At 38.5% G+C, this 25,371-nt stretch overlaps 2 protein-coding genes across 6 annotated transcripts; both read right to left on the bottom strand.

Annotated features, from left to right (window-relative positions):
• Positions 1-4: 4 nt before the first annotated feature.
• Positions 5-7,617, bottom strand: LOC111321741 (uncharacterized). 4 transcript variants are annotated; one of them, XM_088759073.1, is made up of 6 exons: positions 7,491-7,617; positions 7,294-7,388; positions 7,115-7,216; positions 3,895-4,152; positions 2,591-3,140; positions 5-1,336 (listed from the first exon to the last, which is right to left on the bottom strand). In XM_088759073.1, exons 5-6 carry the CDS (start codon positions 3,090-3,092, stop codon positions 495-497), a joined length of 1,344 nt encoding a protein of 447 aa, XP_088615199.1. In that variant the 5' UTR covers positions 3,093-3,140; positions 3,895-4,152; positions 7,115-7,216; positions 7,294-7,388; positions 7,491-7,617; the 3' UTR covers positions 5-494. The 4 variants fall into 4 exon arrangements, with proteins under 4 accessions (XP_088615199.1, XP_022780442.2, XP_088615200.1 ...); XM_022924707.2 differs by lacking the exon at positions 3,895-4,152; XM_088759074.1 differs by lacking the exon at positions 3,895-4,152 and having other exon boundaries at positions 7,115-7,202.
• A 1,610-nt stretch (positions 7,618-9,227) lies between these two features.
• Positions 9,228-24,522, bottom strand: LOC111321678 (uncharacterized). 2 transcript variants are annotated; one of them, XM_022924627.2, is made up of 4 exons: positions 24,380-24,522; positions 14,518-14,756; positions 12,264-12,402; positions 9,228-10,573 (listed from the first exon to the last, which is right to left on the bottom strand). In XM_022924627.2, the coding sequence occupies exons 2-4, from the start codon at positions 14,737-14,739 to the stop codon at positions 9,963-9,965; spliced, it is 972 nt and encodes a 323-aa protein (XP_022780362.1). In that variant the 5' UTR covers positions 14,740-14,756; positions 24,380-24,522; the 3' UTR covers positions 9,228-9,962. The 2 variants fall into 2 exon arrangements, with proteins under 2 accessions (XP_022780362.1, XP_022780363.1); XM_022924628.2 differs by lacking the exon at positions 24,380-24,522 and adding an exon at positions 15,775-15,916.
• Positions 24,523-25,371: the final 849 nt, after the last annotated feature.

Genomic DNA, 25,371 nt, shown 5'->3' with positions numbered 1-25,371 from the left:
AAAGTTTTGAACTCGGCTTTTAGTCGGGTGTCTATGGTTTATTTTTCATTACAATCCAACAGCTAAACGTTTAGGGTCTCGGCTTGTGGCCGGGACCGGCTTATAGGCAAATAAATACGGTAAACCCGGAAATTTTTTTCCGCTCTGTTGAAACAAAGCAGGATTTTAAAAGAAGTTACATGCTCAAGCAAACTTGCTTTTGGAGGGGAAGATCCTCATCAGATCATGATACGTTCGACCCATAACACCGCTCATTGGTCTCAGAAAGTTTTTTCCGGCAAAGTGTTTTCAATCTGGCGGACAAAAAACGTCTTTGTTTCCGGGAAAAAAACATAAATTTAGTGGTTAAATACCCTCGCTAAAAGTCGATATAAACAAAGGTTTGATTAGACTTTTGTCCCAGTGTCAGTTTGTTTGTTTGTTAATTTGTTTGGCTGGTTGGTTTTGGCCTTAAGCGCGTGCATGCTCTAAGGCACCAGAATATATAACAAACTTTAACAGTGAATATTAGTTTCCCATCCAGTGGTATTGTGATATCTTGTGAAGCAGAACTCTTTGATGTTTGGGTAATGTTCGACACAATGCTTTCTAAGACTTGACTCCACAGCCAGCCCAATCAACGCACCCACTAAAACACCCGAAGATGACCCAGCTGACATCAGTCCTAAAGCAAACTCTCTCTCCTCGGACTCAACGTGCTGTGCAATGGCATGGGGTGCGTTCACGCACATCATTCCGCCGACCAGACCAAGGGTTGAACAAATACAGATTATTATCCAGATGTACGAGAAGAAATGGTACAACGAGTTGAATATCAACAAAGTCAGTTGCGCCATCTGCAGCATTGTGAAAATCCAGGTTTTATTGCAATGAAGAAATTCATTTTCATCAGGGAGCAGCCAAGCAAATAGCAGCAAATAGCCTCGACCAACAAATCTACCGGTGAAGTACGAGAGCAGATAAATAAGGAAGTGATCGCGAGGGAGAAAATGCGAATTAGGGAAAGAAATCGTCGTAACCACGGATACAGCTGAGATATACTCAGCTAAAAAGCTCAAAAATAGAGAAATAGTGACTGAACTCATTTTCCATGCGATCTTCAGCATTTCGTCGCATGTTAGCTTTTGGCGAGTAGGCGCTTCCTGATCCATCATGGTGTCAGGAGTGGATCCTACGATGGAGTACTTCACCTGTTTGTGCTCCTCGGAGCTGTTTTGTGACCTGTCTGGGAGATAGTCTTTGCTCAGCAGTGCATAGGACATCAAGACTGCCAGGGGAAGGGGAATTACCATCATCATAGTGATCTTAGGAGAGACACAAGTCCATGTCGTGAGAACTAAGTAAAAGAAGACAATAATGATCACTTTTTTCTTTCATACTGAACATCAGGTAACCCTTAGCAAATAATTTAGGAGTGCAAGTTAAGATTATTAATGCTTTAAGATAGGATTCATGTCCAATTTACTTCCGAACATCTCTTTTCATTTTCTCTCACGGCCCCGTCGACACAAACTTGTGCGAAGTGTAACTCTAAAACGACATTTTCGCATTGAAAACGCAGAAGATATTTTTTGTCCATTTTTTGAGAGAGCAACAATCGCCAGCGCCAGAGGGGAGCAGATTGTTCCGCTTAAAAGTGCAAACGATCAAATCAGTTCCTCGCCGCACAAATAACTTCATGAATTCTAGAATTGTTTCGTGACTCAAACCAACAAAGTTCAATACTATACAGTGTTCGACACTAACTTTGTTTCTAATTTACCCCTTGGGCAACCAGGTTTGTGTTTTTAGTTGCCCTTGTATTTTTTTCTTTAAACTCAAAGGAGGTTTGAAATATAATGGTAATTTTATTTTATAAAATTTACGTGGTTTGTTTTTGCGTTATATAGGCATTTTGCGGGAATCAGTCAGTCCCAAAGCACAGTACAAATTATGATTAAAATCAACAAAGTCCATTTAATCAGTGTTCCACATTAACGCTTGCTCGATTTTTTTTGAACGATTCGACTTGCAACGAGAGAAGTGTCTACTAATGTTACAAAAAGACCATAAACCTGAGCAAAAAGTCAAGAAAAATCAAAAATCTTTGCTGTGTTATTTATTTGTCCGCTAAATATTTATGGCTACAAATCTCGAAACATTTCCAAAAGCGTAATGTTCGAACATCATAAATTTGTGGCCGCTATGTTGTTTCTCATGGCGAAAGGAATGGTTGTCACTATAAAATCCAGTTTCTGCATGGCTAAATGCACCTTCATGTTGTCATATCGAACGAGTCTGTACATTTTTGGGCGAAATGAGTCTGTTTCAGTTCGGGTTTGTCGAAAAAAACCAAATGGCGTAATGTAATGTTGGCAGGACCTTGCACCCCTTTTCTTTTGCTTTTCTGTTCCAAGTGCTATTTTTTTTTTTGCCTTGGAGTCCCTTTATTTCATGATCCGTCTCTCACTAATTTCCCTTTTACTATCAACGCAGAACGCTATGCACTGGTGAGTGGGTAAATTAAGTTTAAAAAATGCCACAGAGAAGAAACAAAGGGCTATGCTTAGGGTAAAGCCCCGAACAACTAATAAGAAAATGTTGCATTTACCTGTGTAGTAAAGAGCGCCGATCAAACAACCAGATCCAGTGCCAGCGACGAAAGTACTGATACATATCTTTGGATAGAATGAAGCCAGTGCAAGAGAGGTCGCTTCACAAGCACCAGCAGCCATGGCGTTTAGCATGACTCCTAAAATCTTTGCTCTGAAGTCGTTTGCGAAAACGACCAAAGACAATCCAAGAATCATAAAGGAGGCGATAAAAAACATCTTCGCCACGTAGGGAATCTTCTCCTGAAACCAAGGGATGACTAGTTTGGCCATCAACAAGGGACCTTCATAACAAGTGATTAAGATAGCTGTCGGAACGTCTCGGCCGCTTAGGATATCCTGTGCTGCTACAGAAAAGATTTCCACATTGAAGAAGGAGATAATACCGAAGATGTAGAAACAGGAAATATTTAGCCAGTTCAGTGACTTTGTGTCTGAAGCCGTCGTTTCTTTTTCTGCTTTAAGGTTATTGTGATCGCCCATAGTCTGAACACTAGCCATGAATAGTTGCCGCAATAGCTTTTCCCTGATCCTTACAGCCTGTAATCACTAAAGAAAACAAAGCAGCACGTTGTGACATTGGCTTATGAAAATAATCAAAATGCTGTGTTCCACAGGTAGGAGACTTATCCATCTTTAGATTTGCATTTATGACAAATCACCCTTGGGAAAATGTCTTGAAACTGTTGCAGTGAGGTTAGCAACTCGCTTGATCGTTTAAAATTAACGAGAGGTATCAAGACTCTGGACTCTTCTCTTTTTATTCTCTCCTCGTGAGCTACTACAGCTTCGACAACCACACTGCTTCTGATCCTTTTTTTTCTTCTCTATTTAGCGAGGAGTGCCCACGTATTAAATACAAAAATCACAGACATGTTTGGGTTAGCTGACCGTGGGAGTTTCCATAGTGTATCCGTTCTTTTTGCAAAGGGGGGGGGGGGGATTGGGTGGCTCGCTCCAAAGTACTTGGCGAGCACCAAGGAACCATTTAAACGCCAACGATCGAGCTACGCACGAGAATCGCGCGCACAAACAGGATCTTCAGTGTGGCCAAAACCCAAGGTCAGCTTTACCAACGCAAACACAACCACCTATGAAACTAATTATTCTCAACCACAACAAGCGATTAAAATGTCTACACGGTAATAAGGAAGTCCGCGAACTGAGCCAAGTTTGAGTACATACTAAAAGTAAAAGATCAAAACTATAAAACTACCAAAATAACACGTAGGCGTAAAAGGCTAGGCTTGACAAAACAAAAAGCTTAACTGAAGAAGTCTCAAAATAACAACTTCCAATTTACCTCACAACACTGCCATCAAAATGTTGAAAATACGATCAACCATGCCGGATCAGTATGTTTTTTCATTTGAATGAGAGGCTCTTCTTGAAGCTTTGAGTGCATTTATATAACTCCAAAACCAAAGTTACGGTATTCATTTGATAAGGGGCGCTTATTAAATTTTGAGGACCTTGAGGATGGGCCCCTATTCCAGGTGGGCGCTTATTCGAAGCTGGGCGCTTGTTGAATCTCCACCATTTCTAGCCAGAAGCAAGTTTACTTTGCATCATAACATAAAAATGTACTATAAACGGTAAATTTAGAGATTGGTAGACCAACCACAGGTGGCTCAAGCGTACTGTGTGTGATTTTGGGGTCTAGAATTCATTAACGGCAATAACTAACATATTGAGGTTACCGTGCACCTTCAGGGGTGTCTCGCGTGCAAGCGATGTAACCGTCTGGACTGTAGATATCTAAACCCCTATATCAAATTAAAGCTTATAGGACTGGCTATCAGACTATACCAAAGATTTGGAAAAAAATGAAATGTCGAACTTTTCACGACTTCTAAATACGAGCGCCCAAATCACCTTTTAAGAGCAACTTTTTTTTTCAAGAGCGATTTTTCTACGATCACTACACATTTTTTAAATCCTATTTCAAAAATGTTCTGTAACTTTTCATTGAAATTGAATATGGCAAATCGCAAACAAGGTTTGTTAGCGCTTTGGCCCCGGAAACGGAGGAACACATTAGATAAGCGAAAAACAAAATTCGCTTTAACATGTAACATTCAAAAGGTGATTCAGGCGCTTGCCGTTAGAAGTCGTGAAAAATTCGACAATTCATTTTTTTTTTCAAATTTTTGGTATAGTCTGATAGCCAGTCCTATAAGCTTTAATTTGATAGAGGTAGCCTGCGAAGCAAGCCCTGGGGGGAAAGGAGGGGAGATTGGGGCGAGCGGAATGTGCACGTGCGGAGGGGAGAGGGACCCTCTCCCCTCCGCACATTCCGCTCGCCCCAATCCCCCCTCCTCTCCCCCAGGGCTTGCTTCGCAGGCTAGACAGAGGGGTTTAGATATCTACAGCTCGAAAAACCGGACGTGCTGCATCGCTTGCACGCGAGACACCCCTGAAGGTGCACGGTAACCTTAAGATCGAATTTAAGGTTACTTCCCACCTTCGCGGGTGTTCTTCGGGAAAAAGATTCGCACGCGCGCCAGTTTCAAGAAAACCCTAACAAACTACACATCAAAAGAAAGCTTAATAAATGCAGTTTACGATTAAAATATAATTTAGGATCCCGAAGTACAAGCAAAATGGCTGCACAGTCTTATTCAAAAGGCATCAATTAACAACAGTGTGTCAGGCTTTTCCGATATTCTGATTGGTTGTCTAGATATCCGCATCTAAAGTTAGAGTAGCCTAAACTATGCAAGAGGTGTTGCGTGAATGGACACCACTCGAAAAAATTTCAAATATCAAAATTTTCTGACACACTTTCGTTTGCCATTTTCCCTGGAATGTTTTGGCGAAATTCACGAAAATCGGTCAAATCTACATACCCTATAAATTCGTTCAGAGTGGATATATATATATCTTAAAATCAAATGCGAGATTTTAGCTCCTAAACGTTAGTAAACAAGTAGCGCCACACCAGGAGATTATCTCGCCTCCTGAAACCTCGAACTAATGGGAAGACGAGACGTTCTGGCGTCAATGATAATGGATCAAGATTTTCCCGGAAAAAGTATCGTACAGCACTCACATTTTCTTATCTTACTCTGTTTCACTTTGAGTAATGGGCGGGCAAAGTTAGCAAAGGAAAAACCCGCGGCAAAAAGGGTAAAGCTGTAAAAAAAAAAATTAAAAGCAAAACAGCGAATCGACAGACAGCTTAAGTAATACCCTTATCGCTGAATGAGTTCCCTCGGGTAGGTTTATTCATAATTTACTATGATTCGAGGCGATTGCCTATGTTTTTGTATCAAGGCTGATACTTGCTTATTGAAAGTAAACTTCGTTTTTAACCTTACGTACGACAAATGTACCAGGATTGTTTTTTATCACGAAACCCGCGTGTCTCTACTAAAAGGGGACCGAAGCTCTGCGTGACGTCGCGCTAGTTTGCTGACGAGATTGACGGGAGATAAAAATGATAACTGCCAATGCGGGATAAATAAAATTGGCCATAATAGTGAAATGTTCAGCAGGCAACCGTGGACGATACTCCTACTCTTGTACGTTGGATCAGCGATGATCTGATCGGCCCAAAATAACGAATATGAAATATATATATAGAGGCAAGACCGATACAACGTAGATAAGTAAATTTTAAGACGGAGCACAAAGGTGGGGTTAAATATCGGCAAAGAGCCAACTACGTATAAAAAGGCAACGAAAGCCTGAAGAGAAGGCCGGAGCATGGGGAGGGGACGGGAAAGTTCTTCTACAGTACCGAAAATCTGTGTTCGGATGTTAACACGATGGAAATGAAGGCGAGAAGGACCAGAAGAGAAACTGACCTTGCCTATAACCTTGGTGCTATTTGATCTGACCTCATTTGATTGGCTGAAGATCTGTGATTGACAACGTTCCTTGCCCCATGTAAAGGTACACCTAATTATTTAACTATATTTATATATATATATATATATATATATATATATTGGGCCTCGAGATAAAATCACATTATGCTTATGTCATAATGATAATGTTGGCCTTTTTTTCTCTACAAACTGGTGCCATTTCTCTCTTCCTTGGGCCTGTTTCTTTTATTTTTCTTTGCTCAATGACTCCTCTTTAATTTTGATTTTTGTTTTTTATATGTGAAAAGACTTTCCACTAGCAGAGAACTTCCACGGGTAAATGTTATCAAATGTGCGATTTAAACAAGGTATGCAAATAACATGAAATTGCTGCGATATTCCCCCATGGGGTTCGTCCATTTACGAGATTATGACACCTTCCTAATTTATTAAATTTCATTTTAAGTCAGACGCTTTTTGAGATTTTTAAATTATTCCTTTTGTAAACGTTAGGTAAAATGTCTAACCTCAATCTAGTCCAATAAACGAAAAAACGATTTTTTTGGCCTCTGAAGGTGAGAAGTAATAACTTTAAAGCCTAAGTGTGGGCCGTTAAAAAAAAAGAAAAATTATAAAATAAAAAAATAAAAATAAGAAAAATATTAACCAGGATAATAAAAACAAGGAATAAAACGTGTGAAATCTCCTTACCTTTTCTCCGTAGCCGCTTTGTTGCCAACTGTCGTTTTAACGCTGTTTTGGCGACGCTCTTTATAACGCGTGCGGTGTCACCAGTCAACTGTATAAAAGGAACTGATTATAAAAAAAAAAATTAAGAAAAAATTAAAGGACATTAAAAGCGAGGAATATATCGTATGAAGTCTCCTTACCTTTTTTTCAGTAGCTACTTTGTCGTTTACGGTCCTTTTAACGCTGTTTTGGCGACTTTCTTTGTAACGCGTGCGGTGTTACTGGTCAATCGTATCTAAAACGAAAAAGGCACTCGATGACTGCATGTAGCTTACTGCACCTGATATTACTTAGAATGCCGAATTTAACCACCCAAACGACACTAGAAGTTACTTACAACTTAAGATATAGTGCAACCAAAGATGCAAGCTCCGCGATGAACGAAAAAAATATGATATAAATATAATACACTACATTGACACCTAAACCACCCGTAACCGCCCCTACCTCCCTTACTAAGCAGAATTTTGTCCCCAAACTTCCTCTATCGTTAGCAGATCAATAAACTAATCAGAATCCTTCGATAGCAAAAATATTTTGATCGCCTTAGCGGGTATTAGAGGGGCGTCATTCTATTCGTTCACACCGCGCTGCCGACCTTCAAAATTTTTAAGTGGGATTTTTCGTTCCTTTGCGATCGAGTTAGACCTTGTGGAACTCAGAATATAAAGTGGCAATGCTAAAGAATACTCTGTTTGGAAAATAATGGACGTCAAGGTCTTAAATGGGACAGAATAAACTCTCGAGTCAACGACACTACGATTCTCTAATTAAAGCGATGCGAACTTTCGGACTTCAAGCAGGGCCTAGCGACAATTTGACGACTCCATTGCCCGGTAAATATTACGTTTGACTAACAATGTGTTCAAAAAGTATTGTTTAATAGAATATTTTGCGTCACATCGTAATACTTTCAGAACTTTCATCATAACGCTACGCAATTTCTTGCCGTGAAGTCAACTAAACAACGATCTAAGCATGAATTCATTTCCTGAATGTCCCGGCCCTACTTGAAAGTTTTGTCCATGTGTACTGGTACACAAAATGCCAAAAATATTCATTCGTGTCGGCCTGGACACTAGCAAAATTAGGCCCAACGGGTAGCCCCAAGATATGAATGATTAATCAGTTTTGCTAGTGTCCAGGCCGACCGCGTCGCAACGAACTTTTGACTGCGCATTCTAATGGCGTTGAAATGGCGGTCAATTTGAGATTTTCGCTGGGCTGGTTGCTCGACAACCCAACTTTTGTGGAATTTGGTTTGGTAAACTTGAAGGGCAACTATTTGGCTTTCGTGCTTCCAAGTTTTGATTCAAGGGGAAGTATTTAAGTGTGTTTTTGGAGCGATTTTGGCGAGCGTGTGTGAGACAGAGGTTTCCTACCTTCCCTTTTATTTGGTAGTGCTAGGACGTTAAGCTGAAACACAGCAAAACGGCCTCAAATCGCGACAAGAACAGTACAGACTACTCTTTATGAAGGTAAGACTCTATTTCTTTTATTATTTCACACAACTTTATATTTACGGAGCTCAAAAGCAAGTCCAACTAAACCACTATGCAAACTCTATAATAATCCACTGTGAAAGAGCCTGTGACAGAGCCTGTGACAGAGCCTGGGCCACCTGTGGTTTTAGCAGAGCAAGCTGGCAAGAGATCTGCATGGGGTTTTAGCACTGGGTAAACTTCGCCGCGACTTGTCTCAAATCTTCTTGCGGGAAGCTTGCTCACAGGCTAAATCAGTTGTGGCTAGGGGTACATTAATTCCAAGGGCCCGGGTCAGGAGAAATATTGGATCTGGAGCAGTGCATAACCACGGCTAAAGTGTTGTTTGTGAAACAGACATATGAGACAAAAATGGGAGAAATTGCCGCGGATTATTCAGAGTACAAAGTAAATCAGTGTAAATGCAGTCCTTAGTAAGAATTTTTTTGTCAAAGCTCTGATTAATTTGTATTCAAAAAACAAAACGCTAAATGCTGCTCCCCCACCTTACTTGAGGGGGTGGGGTAGGATATCGCTATTGTGACCTTTCCCTTGCAAGGTTTGGCTTAACACCAAAAAACAAGACACAAGACTTCTTACAACTCTTTGTTATTTTATACGGAAAGAAAGTTTCTTTTATTTACAACACTATTTCCAACATCTGTTCTACTGCATCTCTCACATTTAACACATTACTTACAGCTCAAGAGTGCAGTGCCGGCAGAGCCGGCAGACCGGGCAGTGGAAAATGTAAAAACAGGAAGAAATTGACCCACAAAACTCCCATTAATCTCCATTGGGATAGACCTTGTTTAAAATTGAAAGGCAGCGGTATAACACTGAGCAAGAATTTTTTTAGAACAGGCGAAGGAGCATCCTGAATCTAATAGTTGTCATTCAGGTGTTATTGCACCCAAGAAAATTTAACTGAACATTTTTCGAAAAAAGGCATTTGTTTAACTGGGGGGTATTGTACTATATAAGCAGACGACAGATTAATATGAGCATCATTTAGACTGTAATTTTGGCGTAGTGATATAAGTTGCGTTGATTGAAGACTTTCTTAGAGGTAAATTTTTATTTTCGATTGTCATTTGAAGAAGAATCTACCAGATCGATTGTTAAGCGGGTAAGTTATCTATGAGTTTGATCATTTTAACATTCTTTAAGCAGTTTTTCCTTTGGGTTAGGATCAGGATAGATGCGAGGTTGAACACGACTATCGGCTAAAAGTCTGTTTTTGTACATAGTATATTGGGCGTGATTAAAAAGTCATGCTATGCTGACGAATTTCTGATTTTTTTTTTTTTTCAGTCCTCTGCCTCTTTTTAAATTTCCAGTTCATCTTGCTCCGTGTCCGAATGAACCCTGTGATGTCCTTTCAAACCGGAAAAACAAGCAAATGATTTGCTGCACCTCTTACAGTGATAAGGCCTGTCACCCGTGTGAGTCCTTGTGTGACTTCTTAGCGTGACAGCTTGTGTGAAGCTTTTGTTACAGTGATGACACTTGAATGGCTTTTCGCCTGTGTGAATTCGCGTGTGCGTGCGCAAGTTCGAGTATTGGGTGAAAGCTTTGTTGCAAAACTGACAGCGAAACGGTCGATCCCCGGTGTGAGTCCTGATGTGATCGCGAAGATGCGAAGATTTGCCGAAGGATTTCTCGCAGTGCATACACTGAAATCGCTTCTGTTTCTGTCTCTTTTGTTCCTCTTGTGAAGACGTCAGCGATGCGGAAGACTGCGGGAGAGATAGAGTAAACGGAAAGGCTGCTGGATTGTCAGGGGATTCGTTACTCTGCTTGCTCAGCAAAGGAGAAAATCTCTCCTCTCTGAGTCCGCATACCACGTCATGCGGTTTCATCTGAGACAGGTGATGCTCGTAAAGCCTATCGGGATACATGGTCGTGGCGCAAAGTTGACAGTTGCAGCGGCGGCCATCTGGAAGGTAAGAAGAGTGAAAATCTTAATGAGTCAGTGGGATAACTTCTGTCTATTAAAACGCGCAATGAAAATTCGCAGCGGGACTCTGACAAACAAATTTTGAGCATATTATCTTTCGCTTGGCACATGAATAAATGTATTGTATCAACGCTAACGAAAATTTAATGATTTTATTATTGACAGTGATTTGCAGTGGGAAGCGATGTTTGATATTAATTTCCTGCTGCAAATTACAGTAAGAATCAAATTTTAACGACATTGCTTTCCGCTTTGAAATTCAACTAATTGCATTGTGTTGAGAAAAATTTGTGCTCCCCAAGCGAGGAGAGATAAATATTCATTTAATAAGATAACTTGGAGCCGTAAAAGGAAGCTTTGAACCTCCTCTTTAGCACTTTTTTGCACTTTAAGTTTCCCTACGTCTTTTTAAAAGTTACAGTGAAATTAATTTTGTGGAAAACACACTCATCATAGGTAAAAAGTCGTTTGCGTTTCTTTTCTATTTGACACCTGGTTCCTTAGTTGAAAACAAAGACCGGCGTGTGCAGATTTTAAATTGAGAAAAGAAAGCCGACTTTACATTTGTGTGTGAAATAAAAAATAGCAGTTTCTCAACTTATTTGTAAGAGGTTCTCATTTTCGTGCAGAGTGAGAATTTGCTTTTGAGTGGATTGATTTTTGGGAAAACGTGTAAACTATGAAATTAATGCTCTGTCAACAACCGGTCTTTTATAAAACTTTGATACGAAGTATGCAAAGGAAAGTAAAAAAAAAAAACAGGAAAATTTACCATGATTTGGAAATCATGAAACTTATCAATTATTCTTATCCTTGCGTTTTTTCAAATGAGTAAGGGATAAGATTTTTTAAAAGCTACTTCACTACTTAAAAAAATTCATTCCTAATTACAAATTAGCGGCTATTGCCAGTTTTCTGACACCTTTTGTAGAAGATTTTTGACACACAAAGTGGCCATTTCCTGCCCGAAAAAGCAAACCTACAGTTGCAAAATAGCTGAAAGCTTTATCTCAGTAAAGGCATCATGAGGTTTAATTTTGAATTAAGCTTTACAAATGTCGCTCGTGATAAATCAAAATGCGACGTAAAGGGGAAAGTCTGCAAATACTCATAAATGGTCGCAATATTTATTGACCAAAAGGAGAGTATCACTATTCTGTTTCGCACAAACTTCAAACTTCACTTCTGAAAGAAAATCACTCTCCAACACAACTTTTCAACATATCAATTTTAAATGGCCAAGTTCGACAGAAGATAAGTGTAATCAATGAAAAAAAAGAAAGAGAAAGACTGGTTTGCAGTATGTATGATGTAAAATTCCTTTGTATGGCTACACCAAAAGACGATTCCTTCCGTTTTCAAAAGAAGAACATTACTAGAAAATCATAGTGTGTCAAAAAATCACTGAGATATCGTAGCAATTGTTTTCTAAAAGAGACTTGTTATTTCAACTTTTATAGTATTGTGCTAAAGAAATATAAACGAAAGTCGAGCGAATGGGCATCACTTTTAAGCTTGTCGTATTGTTGAAACTAAATAATGCAAAAACGTGTTTGGTCTTTTGACGAAAATAGCACTACTTTAAAACTTTCTAGCTGTATGTGCCGCATATTTTTTTTTCTTCACGAACGCTTTCTGAATAGAAAGATAGAAAATCAAAGCATCTTACCTGAGTAAAAAAGGGGCAGCCTCTTGAGTCCGTCGGAATAACAAGAAGAACTTTCGTTTTCAGACAAGTGTCGAAAACGGAACCACTCATTGCGAAGCAGAGGTGAATTTTCAGACAACAAAGCCGATGTCCCTCGAGGCTTGGGGAGAAGAAAGACATTTGAGATCAGTGTTGGTTTTAATATTTTTCCTTCCTGTTCGCTCAGTCTTTTCAAAATGGTGTATCCCCAGCATAAGTGTGAAGTCCCAAATTTCGCGATCAAACCTAATATCGATAACACTCCTGTTCCAAGCCTTTTCTCTGTGTATCGTTAATCAAAATAACTGTGACGAGATAGAATCGGAAAATTTTTTCGGTTATTTTGTGTAATATTTTTGCTATTACCCTGATTATTATTCAGTATCATTATCATTAATACTTTTATTGGAAAGAAAACCATCTTTATACCCCCCTAAGATGGAAATATATCTTGATTAAAATTTTCCCTCGTTTCTAAGTCACTTGTTTTTGGAAAATCAGCCTATGATAAAAATTTCTCTTGCGCAATCTAGAATGATCTAAAAATTATTTGTAGTAGGTCAAAATGCACTTAACAATCGTAGGGACATTGCGTTAATTTCCTTGAGAAAACTGCACAAAGACATTCTCACACTTTCATACCATGTGCAATTGTTTTGAAGCGATAGTTTAATTTCACGGAAAATTGCGCCTTTTGTGAAAAGCCAAATCGAACCATACCCGATTCCTATTCAAGGCCGGAAAGTATTGTTTTCTACGTGTGGAGCGGATAACATAAATAAAAAGCGAGAAAAAGAAGAAAAGAAAACGAGTGTGCGAATCCATGCAGCTGCAAGAAATCTCCTTATTTGTCGATATTATATTGAACAAATTTAATTATTTTTATGTGTTATGTACGTGTCGTCGGGTTTTGTCAATCGATCCACTTGTAAACGGAAACCGTCGATATTCTTCAAGATTCAAATTAGCGAATATTTCTCTCCATTTTTCTTTTTTTCACATATTTTTCTTTACGTTAAGAGAATAGTTTTAGCGTTTATTTTTGGAGTTAATTTTTTTTGCATTTCTTGAATCAGTCTGTAAGAAGCTCTTTTTAAGGCGTTACTACAATTTTATAAACAGTCGGGACTTCATATTTAAATTCTAATCTTAAAGTTGTGTTTCCTTTCAGACGAACAAATTGTCATTGTCTTTGCCCATCAGAATTTTAATACTGTTTATGTTGGCTAGGCGAAAGTTAAGTTTTAATTACTAGTCGTGGAAATTAAGTTCTCATTATTTCTGACCTGAGGGCTAAGTTTCTAAGACGGTTCGCTTAATTCCTAATAATATCACAACGCTATTTTATGTCTCCCAAGTTAGCTGGAAATTTGTAGAAAACCCTAATATTATTTGCCGTTCAAAGTCCGTTGTGGGAGCAACATTTTGTAGACAAATCGACTGAAACAGGTGCTGGTTCAAAAACAACAGGGTGTCTGTTTTGGAAAAGAGTAATTCAATCTTTTATTTCCCAGCGTCGATTTCTTTCTTTAAGTATTTTAAAAAGTAATTTTTGTAAGCAGAAATTAGCATTATTCCGTGCTTGTTATAATAAAGTATTTCTCTCGGCGATGAAAATACGTTGCATTTGCTTTAGGGAGAATATGCTCGCATCTTGATGCACGGAATTTTATTTCAAGTGTTAAATTTATGTTTCGTGTTACACGTGGATTTTAAGAATGTTTTGTCAAAAAGGAAAGAAGATATCTGACCAGCTCTAAAAATTTTAACGGTGAACTATTAAATACCAAGTTCAGATCGATAAGAGAAGTTGTTCTTTCGGAAACCGCACGAAACAAAAAAGTGCTTAACACCCTGCTGCGAGGCTACGCCCTCGCGGTTGTGAAAATAATAAAATATTGCATTTTACTTGTTAGAAATTTTACCGTTACGGAAGAGATCATAAAGAGCAATTTTCTCCAAATCTAACTTTAACTCGCTTCCATATTTTCCAACTGAGACGACAAATTTTGATCGAGGGAAATAAAATTATACTTTTTTTGTTTGATTAGCTTCGAATTAAACCCCAGATGAGCAGAAGAAAGATTGTAAAACTACGTGTATTGAACATGAAATGTCTTCCGTTTTGCCTTCGATGCTTTTTCAAGTGGAGCTCGGCGCGTGAAATGTGTCAATTCGTAACTGCACCCTTGAAGCTAAGATACAAAATGACCATAAAGAAAAATTCACACTGTACCTCATGATAAGAGCAACGCTCGTCGCAATTTGCGGGAACTTCTACAACTTGATAAAGCTCTCCGCCTAGTGGAGCGACCAGAGTACCATTTGGAAGTCTCCAAGTTGAGCAACTTCGTAGGACGTTTTGCGCATCGTGGCAACTCAGAAATTTGCAACCAGGGGGTAAATATTGCGCGAGGTTAGGTAGGCCATGAGACACAGGCGAAATCTGATAAGACATTCTATCTAGTTACTTCCCTGTAAAAGGAGTCACAAACGAAGATCAATACGGAGGAAAATGAAAGTAAGACAAGTATCACGTTACTGAGTATTCAAAGGACATATCTCATCTTTTAAGAAAAGGCATAGAAGAACTCATATCCCTGTCATCGCTTGACAAACTCTGAAGTCAATTTAAGGCTCCGTTCCCATCGTGGACTTTCTTTGAACGAAAATGTAAGGCTAGACTAGAAAATTACACCAATTTTTTGACCGGATACCACGTTTTCGCTGTAATACCGTTTAGAATTAATGCCACAATGTTTAGTCATGAATTCAGGGTGAAAGCGGCTAGATGGAGCAATTAGTTGCCGGCGAAAATCGAAATGGTAAATTAAAATCTTTCAAAATGGCTTGAGTAAACGACACGGAATAAAATTGCTTTGGGAAAACATTTTGCGTCGTTAAAAGGTTTGTCGTGGGCGAGTGCAGGAAATTCTTTTATCTTCAGAGAGAAGTCCACTATAGCGAATGATTCCTCTTCCAAAAGTTGACGAACACATAAGCCGATTTAGCTGAGTAAACATAGGACAGAAATAGTAGAGTCTGTGCTGTTTGATATGGCTATCGCAAACAAGGTATCGAAAATAGGCCGTTCTAATGATAAATGCAACATTCTGGGTACGACTTTGAGTACAATGATGCTTTGTAATGGAAAAGAAACCATGACGAGTTTTTTTTCGCCTTCGAAAAATGAAAAAAAAACACATTTGAGAAGGTTGGGACTCTGAAAGTAATCGTGCTAAGAATTTTTTTCAAATGTCATAAAAAGGCAAGTTTCACTACCGTTTTAAGAATTTAGAACTCGAGACAGCAGCAATAGGTTAGCAAAAGATAAAAGTAACTTGACACCTCTGAAATAGAAACCATTGCGACGAGATAAAGCGAGATAAAAATCAAAATTCTTGTACTGATGCTTGAAAACGTAACAAATAAACTAAAAGAAAACTAGGCAAGAAGATAAAAAAAAACAACCAAAAGGCAAAAAAAAAGGTACCTGGTATGATATTCTCACTGCACCGAACGTAAACTCTATGGAACTTTTTACACCGGTGATGGTCGTTTTCTGTTTCCAAGCTAGAAGTTAAGATCTCTTAAAACCCATTACACACCGAATGAACACAAAAAATGGAAGCCAAAATTGCCACAGCTGTAGGCCTATTATTTACGCGGTTCTAGCGTCACAGGGCTGTGAGCGATTTTGAAATAAATTACTCGATTGTTCTATGAGCGATTAATAATTGATTGCCAGTGATACGCTCAGCTAATTCGTTTCTCGACCCTCAGAGTTTAAGCATCTGACACAGAGTTAAGCTTGTCAATTGGATATAAATTATGTTGATTTCATTATGGCCGGGCGCACTGTTTGTGTATCACTGTTTGAAGACCTCACTTCCGTCCTATTTGACGGCCATTTTCACCATGAGAGAAAAGTTGTCGACACAGGTGTTGCTTGGCTGCACATTGACAAAAGTTATAGAAACTTTCTTCAATATTATTTAATTTTCCTTGATGACTTATTTGTGGTCTCATAATACAGGGTGAAAAGTTTCCTTTTTTTTCTTAAAATCTCCTTGAAATCCCTTGGAAGCTGGGCTCAACAGAGAAAAATTATCATTCTCTAGTCATCGGCTCCAAACTCGGGCCGAAAATTGGATAATGTACAAAATTTGAACAATGGCAGAGTTGTATTTTTCGACCATCTCAAGTTTTCTTTATCTATTTTCCACTTGAAAGGTGAAAGAATTATTATGGCTCCAATTTTGCTTGTTAGACAAAATTTTCTCTCTTTAAAACTGACCGCAATTGATTTATTTTAACCAATGAAAAAATTACTAGTAAGGTATCCAATTCACTGTCTCGTTACTCGCGATAAAATTGTATTTTGTTAACAGTGCGTCAAGTGTGGAACGAAGGTATTTCAATTTTGCCAACATGAATGTTTTGCTTAAATAATACACCAGACTCTAAATGAGAGGTGAATTTGCTCTTCGCTGTAAGTTTGTTTACGCGTAGAAGTTGAAGAAACATTGAATGCAAGGTTTAAATTACATTTTAACAAGTATGACCCAAACTTGTGAGTTATTTTGTTTCTTTCTTTTGACTACCCCCGTGCAATAATACCCTCTCCCGCCCATAGTTCACAATACCTGTAAATTTAATACTCTTCAAAGTTAACAACCTTGTATCTCCCGCTCGGACCGGAAAATGCCAGGTTGAAAATAGAATAACAAATGTGTTTCTCTGTTTGAAGCGCTACGCCAGGCCTGTGGCCTGTTTAAACGGACCAAATGGCGTTGGGTTGACTTCTATGAAACAAGTAAAAAAAGAAAGTGATCGTATAGAAAAAATGAAACGCATCTGCAGAAGCAGTCTTTTCTCATTTATGATGGTTGAAGTACGCCACAATAACAAACCATCAGCTAAATTGCTATTGTTGTGCGGAAGTCAGAATTAAGATATTGTGATTTCGACGCATGAGGAGAGAAATGTAGGTGGTGTTTGGTCATAGAGTAACAAGAAAAAATTGAAGGAGTTATCAGTGAGAGCCCTTGCCCTTACATCATGATAAAGTCGTATCGGTTACAAGGTCGAGGAAACACAAACTTGTTCCTGGGGATATGAATTAAAGACGATTTTATAAGCCCTGGGAAAAGGACAGATGCCATACATATGCGAAAGAAAAGCCCAATTAAAGTGATTTATAACAACTATTTTTCGTGTTTAACCTGTATAAAAGATAATTTCATCATGAACAAACATTATTTTACTTTTCGCAGTGTTCGCCTTTGCACAATAACTGCTTTATTGGTTTAAATGCTCTGTCGCCTGTATGCTAATTTCAGACAGAAGCAGCCGCGGCACACAGGACTAAGCAACCTGTAAATCTTACAATGATCCTCGCCAAGGTTTCAATTAAGCATTACTAAAAACCGTGAGTGCATATTAGGGGTCATATGGGTAAAGCCTTCAAAGGACAAGTCCGCTAATTTCAAAGGAAACACATAAGTTAATAAGATGGTGGCTTGACACAAGGCTCTTGGAAATGTACCCATTTTAAATTCGCCAGCACATCGCTTTGGAAAGTATAGTATAATGTGGAAAGCACTTGGCTTTTTTCCGGTCGCGAATGAAAGCTTACTGAAAGGAACAGACTTGTTTAAGAATCATAATTCTTCGGAACTTCTTCGCTCTTGTATATTTGAAGAAGGTCACTGTTTCAGAGCAATTTTGCATAGTTTTTCCTAAAGGGGTTTTAACTCAGTGACAAAGGTCAGTCTTCAATAAAAAGTTGGCAAATGCGTGCAAATTTGTTTATTCAAGAACGAGAATTGTCTTATGTGAATTGCATATATTGCACTGATATATATTTTCATTTTATGAGCAATGCGTTTTTATTATTTTAAAAACCCATGGCTGACTAATATTTTAAACGAATGAAACAGGCCAGCTCAGTGTTGCTGGATGAACTTAGCCGCAAAGAGTTTAATATGGGAAGATAGACTTTCTAGGCAGTGCATTAGTAACCAGAGCCTAAGGGTTACAGCTATTCAAAATTAATTACAACTAAACCTGTTTTACACAAATGCACTTGAAACGAAAATCTATACAATTTTAAAGAACGAATGACTTATCGATTACATACAAGCTATTCGTTAATTCACATGTAATCTTTTAGGCCTTGGTCGCGCACGTGCACAAACCCAAATTCAATTTACAGTCAACACAATATGCTTTTTCGCTTCATTTTGTGTGAAAAATCCTGCTAAAGAAAGCTCTGTTGATTGGACAGTAGGACACGAAAAGCCAAGGAAATTAGTGTCACTTACACTTTCAAACCTCTCTTATGTTCGCGCAATTCTCTTCAAATTTTGTTTGCTTTGTAATCAGAAAACATTATAGCCGAAGGTAATATTGAGGGATTTAGTAGAAAAAAATTACCGCTAGTTATTTCGTTCCCTCGTTTGTGTAAAGTAAACAAAGCCAGTCTTAAATTTGATTTTCGACTTCGCTGACTGCACGTTGAGAATTCTCACGTGAAATGGCGTCTACAGAGGAACACACAAACACACACAAAAAAAAAAATAGGCGAGCATTAATTAATTGTTGCCTTGCATCGTTGTATTAGCCAAGTAACTGGCGACCGTTTCAACAAAACAAGATAACTCTAGAAATTAAACCAATAACTATAGAAAAGTTATTAGCCACTTTTGGAGTCAAAAAAAAAGAAATTCGGCTTTCCCGGAAATCGCGATGAAAAACTAGAAAAAATGTCATCGTTTTTACCTGTGAAAGTACACTCTTTGCTCGCTTAAATAGCATCTGGAAAACAGATGCTTTTAAAATAAATGAAGCGCTTGGCAAGCAGCGTGTTGCCCTAACACTGTCTCTGTTGAAGATCTGTTCGCATTGTGGCCCATCGTCGTCAAACAAGGTTTTGTTGCTAAGAGAGGGTTATTCTCGAGCTTCTGTTTTTTTATCACTTCAAGTCAGTGGAGCGTAACATATATAGTGGTAATTTATAGCAATACTGCATGGGGCATAAAACTGCTCTTATTTCAGCCTCGACTTGGTATCTGTGTTTCAGAATTTCCCTTCTAGTTGCTTACTCGGCAATACTTTTATCGTTTCATCAGAGTAAGTTTTTGAGAAATGGCTGGGGTCGATTTTAGAGGACTTCTATCTCATGTTTGCTCTTGATTGTGCAGTGGGAAAAAATCGTATTGACATTATAATATTGTATTTACACCAAGTTCGGGTTTACAAGTTTCTTGATTAACGGCTAAATGAGACTAAAAGTTTTAAGCGAAAACTAACTTTTATCACCATACTGAGTGGAACTTTACATATAGTGGAGTGAAAAATGGAATGCTTTTTACTGGTCATCCGTGAGCTTTCAATCAATTGACGCACATTAATTTGTTAAAATTGGCGACGAAAATTCTGTTCAGAAATCACCTTCATTTCCTTTTATTGGTTCTTTTTAAACCACATTTCATACTACTTTTTGCTCGCAGCATTTGGTAGATTTTCTACTGCGCTAATCTTAAAACGCTTCTGCCATGTTCTTCCCTTTCAAACGTTCAAGGTATCATATTGCTGCTTGTTTCCAAGCTCGTGATTTTTCTAGTCCTTTCAGTTTCGAGAAACCTGGAAACTAACAAACACTTCCTCACACCACTCCCCTCTTGCATCAAAGTTTGCATATTGATTATGTAACTTGAAATAGTTTTTCAACCAAGATGTGCATAGCTGTTTACTTGAAATGTAAACTGATATCAACCATCTACGCCTCGTGGATTTAGAGTATCCCCTAGATAAGTTACCATTTGTTTATTTCTATAGGGTTTACAGCACTGAATTAAGGTCGCATACCTGAACATGCTTCTAGAGCTATATTGGTATCAGAAAAGCTTAGGAAACTATCACGAACCGTTTTGAAAAATGCAAATGAAGTTCACGTACACTGAACCATTTTTAGCTTGATATGAATTTTGTTAAGTACAGTCTAGACATCTCATATTATTTAGTACTTGTTAATGCAATATCTCTTTTTCTGCGATGGCTTTTAGATGGCTAAAGCGATTATAATTGAAAACGTGGAGAACCGTGAAAACTTGAAAAGGCTGACTAAACTAAAAGTGTTAATTTAGCCGAACAGCGAAGCAGGATATTCATTTAGCCTGCGATACATTGAGATAATAGAAAGCGTCAGTAAAATTAGTTGGAAGAAAGGCACTTCTGAATATTATGACTGCATCGCTGATTCTGACTTCCATAATTCACTAAAAAACACCATTCCGGCTATTTTCTCCGAGGTCAACGAAATCCGTTTGACATTTATATCATTTAACCACAGCGGCATACCAGGCTAAAATGCGCGTCTCAGTTTCATTTTCAAGAGGCAAACAATAATAAGAGTTAGCTATAAAAAGAGCTTTTAAGATCATGTCTTTACATCTAAATATCAAGACTCAGTGGATGACGAATCGCTGCCACATGGAGTGGGGAAATTTCGCCGTTTAAGTGATGAAGTTTGTGAAAATCGTTGTCCCTACAGAAGAAGTTTGTCTCGGAAAAAGTTTGACTGATTCAAGCTGGTTCAAATTTCGTGCTCGTGGCCATTGTGAGGAAATACGTCTAATCAACTTGTTTTGGATGACCAATATACCGCAGCCTTTCGCAAAGACCTTTTGCCTTGTGTGCCACACCCTTAATCGTGGTACATTGTTGAAAGAGTGGCACTGGGTTGGACTCTGTATCTGCGCGCTGATTGGTCGAATTGTTGCGCAACGCGTTTTCCTTTGTGTCATAGCGTACAAATTTCATTGGATTAAGCAGAACTTCGGCTCATATAGTACTTTAAATAAGTGAATTTTGATTTCCCAGCCAAAAAACGCCATCACGTGAACATTTATCTCTATATGTACAACGTAGCGCCTACTTTGCCAGAGGAGTAATCTTATATGGCCTTCAGCGTCTATTGTGTGAGGCGTTTTGTGACCTTAGTCTTAAGTAAGTATTAAGTCTTCTGTGTCTTGATGCAAAACAAAATAAGTCAATCAAAATCGGAAAGAAATAGGTGAATTCAGCAATATCACACAACGTAGATACTACTTGAAAGAAACCAGGAACTAGGCAAACAACATGTTTTTGATTAAGGCTCGGCCCCACAACAATATTAACCTCAGCTGTCCCAAATAAATGATATAATTAGACATTGAAAATAAAGATTGAGTAATTAATTGAATCTATCCAAAAATAACTAATAAGGTGAGTAAATTTATCCAAATAAACTAATTGCAATATGTGATTAAAAAAGGAATCAAAATCTTCAATAATCTGTCCAAGCCAACAACAGGAAATTGATGCCTGGGTTCATTATTGACTCGTTCAGGTCAAGGGTTTTTTTTCCTGAAAGTTTAGTCATCCTGTCGTAAAATCAGCCGCACGATGTCGCATGGTCAATTTCCTCGTATGCTCTGAATTTCCCACGCTTACACGAGGGAATTTGGATATAAGTCTGACCAGACACGAACGGTTTAACTGCTTCCTTATATCCGCCTTGGAAAACATCCTTTCCATTTTACCGACATTTGTTTGTGTCTTATTTTTTTTAATAGCAACAAATATAAAGCGCTTCCAGTAGTTTTTCGGGTGTGGATTAGATGTCTCAAGTCAGCCATAACAGCATTTCAAAACTGTTGTAAAGTTAAAACCTCTTAGAGGATAAGTATATACTTACTCAGCAAACAGCAACTACTTAAACTTGAGCAACATTATAAATTGACAAGAATGACTTTATATTTTAGCTTGACGCTCAGTTTGCAGACAATATTTGTATAGCTTCTTTTAGTTTAATGCCCATTAACAAGAAAAAGGGCGGCTGAAAATTGAAAATTGAATTTTACACAACGATCAAGTAATCACCAACTTCTATTTCATTTTGCTAAACTTGAAGACGAAAACCATTCCGGTTTTATCACTAGCTTCTCTAGAGAAAACAGTTTTAAACCGTGTTCAACAAAACAATGACTTCCAAACATGTGAACAAGGTATTTAAGGTGGTAGCAAACTTGGCTCCCAATCCAGAGAAAAAGTTTTCTTACTCACGTAACGATCCTCCCCGCGATGGATGTGAAACCTGTGGTAGGTTGTATGGTTTGTACATCAACGATGATAAAATGAAATAGAGTGTTATTGTTTTAATCACAACTTTGCTAAACCAAAACACTTTCACAAAATCCTAATTGGTGTAAAATAAACCAGTAAGTTGGTTACAAAGTTGAATTGAATTTGGAACCGAGAAACAAAGTCAGGTGAGTAGAAATGTTCGGTTGTGATTACGTCTATCGATCATGAGGCACTGAATGTTTAACGTTACATGGTTTTGCTTGTTGCGGATTGTAAATGAAATAAATAACTCAGGCTCTTGAAGTGTCCTGTATTAAGCACCTCTTAAGATTTTTGCAAACTTCCAGCAGGTGTGGGGCAAATCAACTGCGAGGCAAAACGTACGTAGGGTGGACTTAAATGAGGGAGTGCTACGAAACAAAAGAAGTCTAGATCATTGCAAGGTGAAGCAAAGTTTTGGACAAGGAACTTCACGATTTTTTAAATACAAAGTCCTTTCTCCTCAGTTCCTTACAGTCCCTATGGCGTGATCTCTTGCGTTATTCAGATGTTTTATAAACTACTCTTTCCCAATCCTGCAAACATTTTTGGCCATTCTACCGACAAGCCTAGTACCTTACAGCCTCCATGGGCTATCTCTCTCGCGCTATGCAGATGTTTAATAAACAACTCTCTCCCAATCTTGCAAACATTTCCGTCAATTCTAATAGTCTAATACCTCGAGAACCGTACAGCCTCTCCAAAAACAAATTTAAAACAATGCATTTCAATTTATGTAACTCTGAGATAGAATAAATATATGAAAATCATATATTTTGAACTGCGGTATTTGATACGTATGATGCACGATCCTTGCAGTAGATAGCGCTATTTAAGCAATAGCGAAATATATTTATTCTATCTCATTTATCACTTTCACGGGTTCATTACGAATCAACTTAACGGCCTGCTCTCAGTTGGCTTGTTAGCTCAATTGGTTAGAGCGCTGCACTAGTATCGCAGAGGTCAGTGGTTCGAGTCCCGTACAGGCCTGATTTTTTTCAGGTCTGAATTTCGCTATTGCTTAAATAGCGCTATCTACTGCGAGGATCGTGCATCATACGTATCAAATACCGCAGTTCAAAATATATGATTTTCATATATTTATTCTATCTCATTTATCACTTTCACGGGTTCATTACGAATCAACTTAACGGCCTGCTCTCAGTTGGCTTGTTAGCTCAATTGGTTAGAGCGCTGCACTAGTATCGCAGAGGTCAGTGGTTCGAGTCCCGTACAGGCCTGATTTTTTTCAGGTCTGAATTTCGCTATTGCTTAAATAGCGCTATCTACTGCGAGGATCGTGCATCATACGTATTATGTAACTCTGTTATAATGGAGCAAATACTTTTTTGAGTACAGACTTAGGAGAACTACTGTTCCCCGGGAAGGAATCATTTTTTCAATGCTTTTGATGTGGTTTAGTCCGATGCACGTTTATGCGGTACGATAAGAACACTTAGTTACCGTTTCGAACCAGACTAAATCCATTTTTTTTTTCACAACTATCAAGTTGATTTGTGTAATGTTTTTGAGACCTGAGGTCATTCATCAGCAAAGAAGGGGCCGAAACCTAATTAACAGATCTGATAACGGCGGCATCGAACCAAATACCTCTCTGCAAAGTACAAGACTTCGAGTGGAATGTCTTTTTATCCTAACGGCTAGAAAAATTACCACGTTTGGCCTTAATTTGAATTAGGGAAGTCGCATGGCTTGATCATTTATTCCCACATTTAAATTCCTTTTTCTTCCCACTTGTATAAGCATCAGTGATTTTCGACAAACTTTTAAGGATCTATGATAGCCCTTGTTTTTGCTTAAATAGCATTGAAAGAGCTCAAAGGCAAGAGCGCCGTACGACCCTCTTCGTGCCAGAATGGCAAAACTTTATCGTATCACAGTTACGTTGCATAAGTGCTTCCTACCTCGTAAAACGACGAAAGAAGACAACGTCCTTCCAAAACCTTGATTTCGACTGAACGCCAGGCATATTGTCTCGTCTAAAGAATAGATTCGAAATGTCGTCGGAACTTTAGTCGGGCAGTATTGATGCATACTTGCTCGTGTTATTGTGTTCGCCGGAACTTTTATTTTTTTTTTTTCTAATATTTCAAGTGGAAACGTATTTGAAACTCCAGACGTTTTAGTAATTACCTGTTTACAAATTGTGGACCTGTTTTTAAGCTTAGCTCAGACAGAAAAAAACGACACGCTAGCAATTAATGATGTTGAATTTTACACACAATCAGCGGGACAGTTTCAAAGCTGTGCTTTGTGTACAGGGCATTGAATTGAAACAAAAAAAGTTGTTGAAAATAAGGCAATAGCTATGGATGAATAAATGATGCCTTCGTTTCTGTCGGATTCATTTTGAATCCTTTTTAAATCTTGACGAACGTTAAATTAAACATTTGTATCTGTTATATCGACCTTTACCTTGAGTTATATTAGATTCTAGAGTAAATAGCGCGGCGTTCGTTTATAGCGTATATTTTGCCGAATGAAGTTTGCGATACAAACACTTTGGATATTTGTCCTCTTGGGTGATGCATTGGGCTTTCATCACGCGCTTTGGCGGCAAAAACCCTTTGTACTCAGTCTCAACAGTGCTATGTTGCCGTATACGGTATATCTTAGAATTTGGGCGACCTGAAACCCAGCGCCTCTCTCGTTGCTGTGGGCTTTCATCACGCGCGTTGGCGGCAAAATGTCCTTGTACCCAGTGTCAGCAGAGCAATGCTGCGGTGTACATGCATACATACATATGTTAATTGACCACTCCCCATGGGGGCTTTTCAGAGCCAATTCCCACCCAGTAACCACCCCAGGGGAGGACATCCATCACACAGTAATCTCGTGCGTGGGAAAAAAAATTAACCTCTCCTACCCCTAACCCTGCAGGAGACGAGACCTCCAT

This window comes from Stylophora pistillata, chromosome 4 (genome assembly GCF_964205215.1).
Source record: "Stylophora pistillata chromosome 4, jaStyPist1.2, whole genome shotgun sequence".
Lineage (NCBI taxonomy): Eukaryota > Metazoa > Cnidaria > Anthozoa > Scleractinia > Pocilloporidae > Stylophora > Stylophora pistillata.
This window is presented reverse-complemented; position numbering and strand designations above follow the sequence as displayed.

Bases quoted from the DNA above. Each gene is read 5' to 3' on its own strand.
- LOC111321741 (XM_088759073.1), bottom strand. From the start codon at position 3,092: ATGGCTAGTGTTCAGACTATGGGCGATCACAATAACCTTAAAGCAGAA. The intron at 1,337-2,590 runs GTAAATGCAACA...TCTTTTACTTAG, and splicing joins CGGCGCTCTTTACTACACAG to TTCTCACGACATGGACTTGT.
- LOC111321678 (XM_022924627.2), bottom strand. From the start codon at position 14,739: ATGTCTTATCAGATTTCGCCTGTGTCTCATGGCCTACCTAACCTCGCG. The intron at 12,403-14,517 runs GTACAGTGTGAA...CTTCTCCCCAAG, and splicing joins AGCGTTGCTCTTATCATGAG to CCTCGAGGGACATCGGCTTT. The intron at 10,574-12,263 runs GTAAGATGCTTT...CTTACCTTCCAG, and splicing joins GCTGCCCCTTTTTTACTCAG to ATGGCCGCCGCTGCAACTGT.